Raw genomic sequence first — 13,051 nt, forward strand, 5'->3', positions numbered from 1 at the left:
ATTCGAAACATTAAAAAAGAATTTAACGAACACTGTCGTACTACGTCAGAAATTTTTAAAGATTTTCTGTGTCGAAAAAAATAAATAGAAATCCGTAGGAATTTTTTCTTATAAAAATTTACAATAAAACAGTATGTTACTCTAAATAAATTAAATATTATTTAGAAAAACGGTTCATTTTTATAGAAATTTTTATTTTTGACACTGGGATATTGAATTTTCACACCAAATCATTAATAGCATGTGACGACGGGCAGTTTGAGTTGATCTGCGCGAGCGATTAAATCCAATTAAATCCAATTTTCGTACTTCTATTCCCGATTAGAAACAATATTCGACATGTAAAGAGAGCAATTGGCAGGCACTTTCGATTTGACATTTTATATTCAACGTTCCAACCTATATCCGAGAACCGGGACATACGTATACACTTCTAGTTAGACGTGAACTCATAAAAATTGGATTTATTCGCTCCTGAATCAATCAAATCCGCAGCCGAGCGCTATAATTAAATCGATCAATTTGAAAACATTATAAGCCCGATAACTGAATTTATTCAACGGAAGTTGTGATATCAATATTCTCTCTACCGGCGGATCGAAAACTTTCTGTAAGTCTACCCAAAAAATTATGTGAATTAGACTTTTCATAATATTATATTATTCTGAAAGAATAATCTTACGACTCCAAAAAGAGTTCCAAATCCCAATTTTAGCAAATTTTTTACCAATTTCGTCAAAGATAAAAAATAAAAGAAAAATTGCTGTTCGCGGCTCTTGATACACACATGCACATTTATCGTTCTTGATTTAACATCTAAGAACTTACAAATGTTGTACGAACTTGTCGTTTCTGCGTGCAAAAAAAAGAACCTAGGACAATCCACGCGCGTCCCGTTAACTGTCTCGTAACGTTTTCCCAAAATTACAACCCGCCATTGTTCTCGAACCGATCGATTTAATCCCGTTCGGGGGTCCCGTCGCCGTAGATTCGAGCGACAAATGATAATTGTGTCCGTGATAAATGAATCTGAGATAGAGACTCACCCTGCATTTTCAGCGGCAGCAATGGACATGTGCCTCCTCTCATCGAGGGTGGGCGCGGCGTTGAATTGCCGGGGGAGATCCGTGGTAATGAATTGAAAGTCACGCGTGCACGAGAGACGTTCTCCTCTCTCTCTCTCTCTCTTTCTTTCTTTTTCCTCCGTATATTTCTCTCCTCTTTCTCTCTCGTAGGCACAACCCTCGCGCACCAACAGAACTTGTCACCACTACACCGTCGGGCTATCACCACTGAGCGACAACAGGGTCGTTAACCACCACGCGCGACACCAGTATCACAGAAATCAGCACGCCTCTCCTCCTCGTCGCCTCGTCGATGCGGATAAACAAAGCCGAAGAAGAAGGAGAAACCGACGGGAAAGGAGTAACCGCGAATCCGTTCGAGCCCGTCCTTTCCCACGGCTCGCTTGGTCCATATACCTCGCGCAACACTACTAACACACACGGTGTCCCGGAAATATCCCCTCGAGTATCTCGCGGGCGGGAAACAGAGAAGACCGGGGGAAGGGAGGAGGGGAGGAGAATAAAGTACGCGCGACCTTTATCGTTCTCGCGATTGATTAATCTCGCGATTAGCCGACCGGGGAGTTCGACATCCAAGAAGTCGGAAGCTGCATCGTCTTCCCTCTGTCAATGGTTTTCGCGCGTCTTCCCGAGCACGACGACATTCGTGGCATATGTGCCACTGTGCCACCGATCACACTGAAAGGGGCGCACGGCAGGTGCAGCGGGCGAGGAGCCTCACGCGATTCGCGGATCACGACGGTCTTCGATTTTGGTCTTTGAACGAGAGCGATGGCGTGATCTCTCTATCGAGAGATAGAGCGCAATACACTCGTCTCGCCGGGATGGGCCCGGAGCACGAGCGATGGGAGTGTCTCTTCCCCGAAGCCGGGCCCTCCTCCTCCGATTCCTTCCTTCCTGCCTGCCTGCCTGCCTGCCTGCCTGCCTGCCTGCCTTCCTTCCTTCCTTCCTTCCTTTTCTCGAAGTTTTCGTTTTTGTCTCAAGCTCTTCCCGGAGCCGGAGACGAAAGCTCGAAGCGACCAAGTTTCTCGTTCCGCCGTTGTGAATCCAGTTGATCCTGCCGAAGTTCCTCTCTCGCCAAGTTCAAGGGCTTTTTTGCGTCGAACGAGCGTCGACGACGAGCCGGATCGATCCTGGAAAAATGACAACGATAAACGTGAGGTGAGCGAGGAAGCAGCGTCGGAAAGGGCGGAAAGAGAGGCGGGGGAAAGGGGGGTTATCGCGTACAATGTAAAATGAGCCCACGTAACGCGTTAATGAGCGGAACGTGAGTAAAAAAAAAAAATTACGCCGAGAGCGCGTTTGCATTCGATGACGCGAGTTAGCTTATCTGTGAGGTAATCGGCGAGATCGTTAGCGAACAAACGGTTACCGATACTACCTCGTCGGAATCGATACAAAAGTAACAGCTGCAATTCAGAAATAGATTCGTATCTTTCCGGTAAACGTATATCATTCAAACACAGCTATTATTCGGGTATCGTTATTACCTAATAATTGCTCCTAATTTGACTGTCGGTGGCTTATTAACCGTCATTTCGTTTAGGGTTCTGATTATTTTTGCAACGCGCACGTTTGTAAATTTTATTTAAAGGAAGATGGTGCAAAATGAAAACGCGCGTTTAAGAGTCTGGGGATCTTCGTGTAAGTAGAACAAAAAAATCCGCGGGTAATAAATTAATTTCAACGTAAGAGATTCTTTTTTTAATTTTTGCATCTCTTAGAAATCACTGAATATTATTTTCCTTCGCAGCGAGGATGTGCGTGTGGGTGCGGGAATGTGTGAAAAGGGACAACAAACGTGATGTTCAGCCTTCCAGAACAATGTTACCATTGTAACGCCTTAGCGAGATAACGCAATCCGCGATTATTACTCGCGCGTATTGCGATATAGAAATATTTCAGTAATTGTGCAATTCCGAAAAAAAAAATCCCTCCTCTCCCATTCACAAAACCACAATTTTATTGATCAAATCAAAACGAAACCCGCGCGGAACGACGGGAAGTTTTTTTTTCCCTTGCGACGGGGATGCCCCCGGGATATTGAATTACCGAAATCCAAATCATACGTTACCAAATAAAAATGTGACGTTTCGTTACGTTTACGTGCTCACTGCACCGTTTAATCGCGCACGCACGGAATCTTCCGAATACAACTGTGACGTGGTGTGATGTGAATCGCGCCTTCCGACGGACGCGGGGCAAGCTCGCTCACCTTCCTGCCCGCCTGCCTGCCTGCCTCGCGTTTTTCCCCGTTTTCGGTGGCACGGAGGAGGAGCGGAGCGGGAAGGTTAAACGCATCCGCAACTAATGGCGGGTTTCGAAATCGCCTCTCCGCAACGCAACAACTGTCGTTCCCGTCGTCGCGGCGGTGTATAACCTCGCGCGCATCACATGGCGTCGCGCTCTCGGCGACGAGAGGAGGCACTGCCATTAATACAATAGCCCCCGGGTGCGTGCATGCGCGGCGCATGTCCACACCGGCCCATTCTCCTCTCTCGCTTCCGAAACATATGTAGACCGTGGGCGCGTTTAGGAAAACTCGGGGAGATCGATATCGTCGCCGTCGTCGGCCGTCGCGACGACGACGACGACGACGACGACGGCCACGGCGGCTCCGCGCGTCGCAAATTTGCGCAAATTTATCGTCGGATCTGCACACGAGGTGTCCGCAATCCCGCGACCGATTGTTCCGACAGGAGGCAGCGAAAAGGAGTAACTGCACCGCGATTAAAAATATTCGCGATTATCGAGGTGAAAATGCTCTCTTTCTCTCTGTTTAGCTTGCGTTTCGATAAGAGAATCGCTTGCGCGTTCAAAGGCGCATTTTGGCGTACAATGACATTGTACCGGAAGGCTGAACGTTTTTGTTGTCTCCTTTCATGTATCGCTGTGAAGGAAAGTAATATCCGCAGAAAGGCACTGATCGTATTCTACACAAAATAATTGTACACGATCAGAATATTTTGGACAAATATATTGTACGCAAAAAAATTGTACGTAAAAAAACTGTGCACAAGAATTATCCTTGAATTAAAAATTGCATACGGATATATTGTGCGTAAAAAAACTGTCTACTATTATACAGTTTTTCCACGCATCATATATCCGTGTGCAATTTTTAATTCAAGGATAATTCTTGTGCACAGTTTTTCCACATACAATTTTGTACAATATATTTGTGTAGAATATTCTGATCGTACAATTATTTTGTGTAGAATATGATCAGTGCTCGCAGAAATTCTTAATATACAAAAATTAATTTCTTACGATTGTTATTATCGACAGTTTCTTAATTTAGATTTTCTAATAATTATTTTGTTTTACTAATAATACATAAAGAATTAAATTAAACTTATTATTGAGAAAAAAGTTTAGTGTTTCTGACTAATTGCATAAAATAATCCATTTTTGCAATTATTGCCGTTAATAATAACGTTACGTTTATAGTTGTATTGAAAAAAAACATTACTATAAAGTACAATTTTCTATATTAAAAAGAAACTATAAATAATAAAAATAATCATTTTTATATAGTATAATAATTAGAATCGCAATTATAATAATTACTTTTTTTAACACACATATATTCGCTTACTATTTACGTAGTAATTATAACAGATAATTATAATATGCATGGCTAAAACAACTATAAATATATAGTTGGCAAAAATAATTATAAATTACGGTATAGTTAAATGCTAATCGCAGCCATTTTCTTTTTTAGTGTACGTTTTATTTTACATCACCTATTTCATTTTTCTAAAAATAAAATTGTAAAAGTAATCAAAATGAACGTCCTAATCCTCATCCACGTCTCTCCAAAATTATGTTATCGGAATTAAATTTACCTGTCGAAAATTGTATGTTACTTTCTACGTATCAATAAAATTGAGGTCAAGGTCTGTCACGGGCCGTCACTTCCTGCGATCAAAATTTTCTTCTAAAATGGCATCGCTCGGTTCAAGTTGAAACGACGTTTTTAAAGCGTCATTCGCGATCCATAAAATATTTTTCTCACTACCCGCGGATATTAAGTGACTCATCGTGCAGCGATTGCGCACCACTACAAACGCGGACGCGAAAAATCACGGACACGCGGTCGCACGACGTGAATTTAGAGGCCGCGACGTAGCGATTGGCCCGCGTTTCCTTTTTCCTCTTTTTTTTTTCGTCTCCGCGCGTACTTGAGCACGCCTCGTCGGGCGCGCCTGAAAAATGCGCCGAATGTGTAATTAATTCAGAAATAACGCGCGCGATCCGCGCATCGTTGCATTACGCCAAAAGGAGCGCCGCGCCGCCGATCGTCAATCATCATTTTCAGCTGTGTTCGCCGAAACAAAAACGTAACGGTCGCTTCGGGGTGCTTACGTCACGCGAAAAACACGGCCTAGCAGTAACCGCCGTTTTTTACCCCCAACCGCATCCCACGTTTGTCCGGGAAAGGCGATTTCCACGAAAATACTGCAATTGTAGCATATGTATGGAAACGTTGAAATATCATTGTATAGTAATTATTACTATAATAACCATATGCTATGTCTTAAAGCTGTATAATTTATAGTACAATTTTCTCATATTAGAATTATTATAAATATATGGTTATTACTATTATTATAGTTATTATAAAAATGGTATTCCTGAATATAAATTATTTTAACATGCAATTTTATATATTTATAATGTAAAAACAATGCCACAACCAAAATACATTTTGTCGATTAAATATGCAAGCGTATGCAATATCTTTTTTGTAAAAAAAAAATTATAGAAGATTTCTGTAGACAACAGACTGTTTCGCAACGCCCCATGATTATTACTTCACGGCAAGCGAATGCAATTTGCAATAGCAAGAAGTCGAGATAAGATCGACGAAGATCGATTCCAATTGTGGAAAGTGCCGATGAAAAAAAAACGAGATCCTGTGCGAGAGAAGGAAAAAGACGGGTAGAGGGCGAGCACATGCAACCCTGTCGACTTGGGTCGTAAAGTTTACGACACGTCAGCATTATCGAAGTTAGCACTCCATGTGGGCCTATTTAAATAACCCCGCTGCCCCTATGTTACGCAATTTAAAGGGCCTCGGAAAAACCTCGTACCTTCGTCGGCTTCTTAAACGAAGACTAAACAGAGATTAGAAAGTTGTGAATAAAGCCATGTTCCTTCTCTTTGTATTGCTATACTATTGCACCACCGCTTTCCTTAAATCCCCTTCTGTCTCTTTAGCATAAATGCGTTAAATATGTTATTTACATTTTTAATTTTCAGCTGATCCTATGATTTTCCTCTCGAAAATTATATATTTCAGATTATATAACCGTTATTATTTATTCACTCCCATTTTTGCAAAGGGAATTCTGCTCGATTACATTGTGATTGGAATAATTTTAGCGGTAAATCTTTCTATAAACTCTTTGATAAAATTTTCAAACGTCAAATTGTGAAATCTTCTCTAGTAAATAAAAAAACTTGAAACTAAATTCTCCGCATTATTAGCGTAATACTAATCACATATTGCCGCGCAGCAGAGAGTATAAAATTGTCAATAATACACTAAGAAAAGGTAAGCATTGGCTAAGCTTTCCTTTTTGGGATTCCCCAAAATGGCCAATTTCGCCATATAAAAGTAGCAGTTTCATAAAAAAAAAAAGGGACGACGTTTCGTAGTCTTCTTTTAAAAAATGAAAGGCTTTGCGTAACCACGGCGGTCTGTTCTCAGGCGTCCTGTACGAGACGCGCACACACAGTCCTCGAAACACGTCGAAATATCAGCCGCAGAGAGAGGCAGGCAGGCCTATACAATTTCGTGTATACAATACGAGTACATTGTAACTCCTTCTCCGAATAGTGGCTTAGGCGATGCGATCGCGTGACATGCCCTTAGGGCGACCGTGAGCTCTGCCGAGCTCATTAGACCGGGAAAAAGTTTAACGCAGAAATGAGAGAATCCACGGGACCGAAAATTAGGCGGACCCCGCGTGCGTTCGTTCGTTCGTTTATTCGTAGAAAATGTGCCACTGCTATTGTCCAATTTTTATCCTCCCATTATTGTGATTTTCGACAACCCCCCGGGGGCGAGCGTGTGAGAGCCGAGTGGAGGGAGAGAGATGTTTGTCCGCTTCAAAAAAAATGTATTCGCCGCGCCATGAAGTAATCAATCGTTTGCTATCGCGGTTAAGCCCACCTTCCTCCTCAGATAATGGACGTGCACGTGTAAATGAATCCGAATAGTCGGCCGTTGCGAAACAAAATTGTGGAGCTCGCCCTGAAAAGGCCAGCGGGCCTGCTAATGGCATTTTTAGTCAAAAGAGAACGCGATAGCTCGCATGTTCCAAGAGGGATAACGTGTAAAGAGTACGCGAGGGTTGTTTCACACCAAAGATTATGATCAATGTACTAAACTGTGATTTATAATACTTGCATGTTTAGTACGACGACTGGAAAGCTAACCGTAAGACCGAAAGATACAATGGTTCCTCTTGGAGTATACGTGTCATTGGAAGATGCTACAATTTGATAATCTGTCAATAATAGTAACTGTTAAATATATTACAAGAGTTTCAAAGAGACAACAGATGTCAAGTTTACAAAACTACCTACTTATTCAGTGATGATTATCTAACAGTGAAATCTCTCAGGTAGCAACACCGAAAAAATTGTTTTCTCGAGATAAGAGGACTCTACTTTTTACAAATTCCTCCGACACTTTTGTCTAATGAATAAGAATATATTATTTTTTTTCTAGAATATTTGTTGAAACTAATATATTCTTTTTAAACGAATCTCTGGACGATAACATTCTGTGCAGATCATGTTTTATTTACGTCATTATAATTTAACCTAGCTAGTGCAATATAGTATTTGCTACTAATCTATACTTTAGAAAAATTTTTATCTTTGCAATTAAGAAAATTCCGTTGGTATCTATTTTGCAAAAAATTATTATGAAAAAGTAATAGGAAAACAACTTTTTTCTTAAGTTAAGAATACAATTTTTTCGGGGCTGATATTATTTATTTTAATGATATCTTTGAGAATATTTTATGCCTCTTTTTGTTACACTGGACTGCGTTGAGAAAATATGCTCGAGAAATCAAAATGGCTTTATCTGTCTAAAAATAATGTAGAATATTATTTGAAAAAAAATTGAAATTAATATTGTATTAAAATTTCAAACTGATGGAGTGTAGTATTTAAAAAAATAAAAGTTCGTTTTCTATATAACAACTTAAGGAAGATTTTTTTATATGCATAAAAATTATCCAAATAGTTAGAACAAATTTCTACATGCCTTGCACAAATTTAATTCCATCACAGTTTTTTCACGTGTACAAGTAAAAAACTGATAAAAATATGCTTATGAGCTAAAGATGCCTTAAACCAAAGAAAAATAATGGACAATTTAGCAACGCTGTTGAAACTCGATTTTAAAACATTATTATAAAGACATTAATAGAAAATTAAGCTACTGTAAAGTTCGAAATACAAGCAAGACACCGAAACGCAGATTAATTGATTGTATAATTGTCTAATTCTACACATCCAACATTTAACAGAGTTAAGAACATGCATAAACAATACGTAAAATCTTATAACAGTTATCAAAAACGTTTAATTAATTTAATTTTACGCGGTTAAAATCAATACTGATTTGAATTGTTATGTGCTCAATATAAATCATTTTTGGTACAGATCTGTATCGATCATACCTTCTCAACACTTTCTTTCTCGTTTTCCCCAAACTTCAAATATATATATACATATATCTATTTTCTCTCAAATACAAATACACGCTCACTACAAAGCAATCTTTTGACACCTTTGACACTCACATGATCGCAAATGATCCGTTATCCTATAAACCGTGCTAAACCCTATTACCTCGGGTTGTTTCAAATATAAACCGGAGCTAATAGCTTTCGAAATCCTGGAAACCCCGCATCGATCCCGTCGAGATCGCATTACCCCGGATGTCACGCAGTGTCATTCTTTCAATGACACGAGTGGTCCGCTCCTTTTCAGCAGCGCCTTTCTACGCGCGCCGCGACAAAACACGGAGTATGTTTACACGCGGACACTTTTCGAGAGAGAAAAAAAAAGGAAAAAGGACCGGCACGGGGAAACAATTGTGGAAACTGTCGTCAAACAAAAAAAAACCCCAACCTGCCGAGCCACGAAACTCGAGTCGAGAAGAAAAATGCAAAAAAAAAACAAAGCAAAACAAAACGCGCGTCTCACCTTGTCCCCGTAGACGCAGCCCCCCCTTCCCTCTCGCTCACTCTCTCTCTCTTTCTCCCTTGTTCGTTTCGCAGGTAGAGGACGGAAAGGCCGGATGATGTTGCGGCGCGACGACGCACAATCGAAAACGCGAACGCGACGTGGTGAAACGCCGCGCGCGAGAGCGCGCCACGGACGCGGCGACGACGCGGCGGTGGCGGCGGCGGCGGCGCGCACAGCGGAGCGCGACGAACTTGACTCTCAGCGGAGCAGCGGACCGTCGAGCGACGAACGAATAAAAACGGAACGTAGAAACCCGGCCGCCGCTGCCTTCTCCTCGCGGCGCCGCGCGCGATCATACAACGCGCTGTACGAAAGGGCGAGGTGGACGTCAGAGAGCGTGTCGTGTGTTTTTTTTCGCGATCCGCGCGGAGGGCGAGTATATACGGAGCGAACGGCACACACACACAGGCAGACACACACACACACAACACGCGGGACTAACTGACTGACTGACTGACCGACCGACTTATCCGTGGAACAACGACGATTCCATTCTCGCCTCTTTGCGCTGCGTCGCGTCTAGTTTGAGGTCGAGGTTGTTCGTGTATCTTCTCCCTCCCTCTCTCTCTCTTCCTTTCCTTCGCAAAAGAGTCTGGAGCGCCGCTCCGAAAAAGAAAAAAAACCGGGGGACGGAAACGACGCGCGCGCGCACAGTTCGCGAGCCGCGCGCGGCCAGCTGCCGAGAGAAATATTCGAGGAACACAGCGCGACGTGTCCGCTTCGCTCCCCTCTTCGTCTCTCCTCACCTCGTCTTCCTTATCCTCGCTCTTTCCGCAGAAAAACACAGTAGGGCGCCACGGGTTGGTTGATACACGTCCGGCTTATCTCCTTTATAATAATTCCGCTTCGCACACGTGCGTCGGCGGAGACACCGCGTGCGCGGCGCAACGACGACGGCGACGCTGACAACGACGATCGACGACGACGACGACGTCTCGACGAGGCGCCGCGCCGCGCGCGCCAGCGAGCGAGCCTTTCCAGAAGGGTCTAACTGGTCGCGGTGTACCAGCCGTAGCGTTGTCCCGCGGCTGCCGGCGGCCTCGCCGTTCTTCTCATCCTTTTCGCGGCGGCGGCGGCGGCGGCGGCGGGCGCTGCTGCCGGACAGTACACGCAAGTAACGTCCCGCCGCGCGCCCGCCTCCTCCCCTTCCCCCTCGTCGCTCCCCTTTCCCCCGTCGACTCCGCGCTGCTCACGGCGTGAGCGCATATATGTATGCGTGTACCTGTGTCTCTCTTTCTCTCTCTCTCTCTCTCTTCTGACGCTCTTGCTGTCCTTGTCTATCCCACGGAGCTCCCGCTCTTTCGTCCCCGACGGCTCCGATGTTTCTCGCGATCTTACCAGCGGGGTCTGTCCGTCTGTCCTTCCTCCTGTCTCTCGCTCTGTCTCACCGTGTGCACGCAACAACACGTACACACGTACGTACGCCGTGCGAGCGCGCTGTTTCTCTCTCTCTCTTTCTCACTCTCTATCCTGCCTCTCTTGCTCTCCGTCCACGTATTGCGTATAACGAACGGGTGAGCGTGCGCGCGCGCGCGTGTGTGTACGTGTATGCAGCGGGGACGCAGAAGGAGATAGAGACGTAGCGAGCGACGATAACGATGACGACGACGACGACAACGACGTCGACGTCGGAGAGCTCGTGCGCGCGCGCGCGCGAGCGCGCACTCTGTTCGCTCAGGGTCCGGTACTCCGGTGCCGAGGAGTACGTTCGGCGTGTATATACATGTATACGTTGGCGCGTACGCGTGTGTGCGCGCACTCCTCGATTAACGCGACCCGACGTGCGTGACGTCACAGCGCGGCGACGTTACATCGCCGCTCTCCGGCGGATTGTCATACTTGCGCGGGCGATAGATCGGTTGGCTCGTCGACGGGAAGAAAGAAAGCTTGGCAGGCTGCTCTCTCTCGCGCCGCGCCGCGCGAGAACGAAACGGAGCGAAACGGGCGTGGACGAAACGAACACTGCGATCTCGGAGGAGGCACGGAGAGACTCCACTCCGACGACCAACAGCAGCAACGGCGGCGGCGGCAACGGCGACGACCAGCGGCGCCGCTGCACGCGAGAGAAAGAGTGCGCGCGGATACTCGATACTGTGTATCACTGACGTGAACGCGAACGCGACGTCCCGTCTCGCGTGTGCCGAGACGGCGCCGCGCACTCCGTCGTGGAGACGCGAGACGCGAAACGTTTATTGTTGAAAAGCGCGACGGAGACGCGAGACACACACACGGGCGCGAGCGACGCCACGCTTGCTTGACGGCGGCACGCGCGAACAACCCGCGGTTGGTACCACTCGTGAAACGACTGACGACTCCCCGTCGTGCAACGACTGGCGGCGACCGCACCGCGAACGTCGGTTCACGGGGAGGTGTATCGCGCCGCTAGGTGGCAGCGCCGTTTATCGCGAGACTTCGCGGCGCGGCGGCGACGACGGCCGCCTCCTCCCCACCCCTCCCCGCCCCACCGCCGGTCCAGCAGCCGTGTGGTAACGTGCGCTGCGTACCGCGACTCATCGAGAACACCCGGAGACGGCCGAGCGCGACCGAAGCGCCGCGAAGCCGCTTCAATATCAAGTGCACGACCCTCCGCGGCCGCATGTTCGTCGCGCGCGCAGACGGACGGACGGACGGATGGACGGATGATCGCGTGTATATAACACGAGAGACGGTCGTGTTGCGCCGGAAATCATCGGCGAATTTTCGGCGCGTTGAATTTTTCACTTGGAAAACTGATATGGAAATTTAGCGGAATCGCGTTGCAGGCAACAATTAATAAAATTCTACGATGTCTCGCAATTTCGAAATAATATTGCTATTTCTACGAGAAAAGTTAAACTTTTTTCATTCAAATTTTGTTTTGTTAGTAACGTAATTCTTCGTTTCAATTTTCTTTATCCCACTTTATATAAAATTTAGAAGTGGTTGCTTCATATCTGCTTATTAGCACGTTTAATTATGATCTTAATTTGGGGGTTGAAGTTTCATATAAGATGTTTTTTTTAAGTTATTTTTTAAATTATTTATTCTTACGTATGTTAATTTATAAAATAGATATTAAAAATGTTAATCATTTACCGTTTATTAACTAAGAGGTGAAAAGAAGGCTACATTCGAACTTTTGAAGATCACAAGTCGTTTGGTAAAAATCTTATAAACGCAAGCTTGTTTCAAATAATTACACTGATTTTTTAGTCTACTTCTCAAACATCAAAGTTTTTCTGACATATAAATCAGATTCATTTTCATAGAGATTCTTTTGTTTATTTATAAGTATATAAAAAAATGATAAATTTTTTTAAATATTACGATTATTACATGTGCTTATAATAGACTTATTATTTTGGTGGCTAACGAGTAATTTTTTAAAATGTCACATCTATTTTAATTTAATTTCAACATAACCCAGAAAGATAGCATAAAATATTATCATAAATATTTATAAATATTTTATAAATTTATTTTCAAAAAATATTTTTTAAAGATTATATAATTATTTTTCATAAACCATTTAGAAATGATGCAAAAATTATTATCAACAATATATAGAATATATTTTTAAAATGTACTGAAAAATATTTATGGTATATAAACTTGAAATATTTTTTATATTCTTTGATAATAATGACATAAATATTTATTTTAAATATTTTCATAAATATCATAATTTTTTTATACCTGACAAACTC

General features: G+C 43.8%; 1 protein-coding gene across 6 annotated transcripts in view; it reads right to left on the minus strand.

Moving 5' to 3' along the window:
* LOC105841162 (nuclear receptor coactivator 3) overlaps nucleotides 1–12,817 on the minus strand; it is a 148,064-nt gene extending 135,247 nt beyond the window's left edge. Inside the window, exons 1-2 of one of the 6 annotated variants that reach the window (XM_036293383.1) lie at nucleotides 10,112–12,817; nucleotides 1,047–2,218 (exon numbers count right to left, since the gene is read on the minus strand). In XM_036293383.1, coding sequence (XP_036149276.1) covers nucleotides 1,047–1,075 — 29 coding nt within the window. In that variant the 5' untranslated portion in view covers nucleotides 1,076–2,218; nucleotides 10,112–12,817. The other 5 variants (XM_036293387.1, XM_036293384.1, XM_036293385.1 and 2 more) reach the window with 5 other exon arrangements.
* Nucleotides 12,818–13,051: the final 234 nt, after the last annotated feature.

This window comes from Monomorium pharaonis, chromosome 10 (assembly GCF_013373865.1).
Source record: "Monomorium pharaonis isolate MP-MQ-018 chromosome 10, ASM1337386v2, whole genome shotgun sequence".
NCBI classification, from domain to species: domain Eukaryota; kingdom Metazoa; phylum Arthropoda; class Insecta; order Hymenoptera; family Formicidae; genus Monomorium; species Monomorium pharaonis.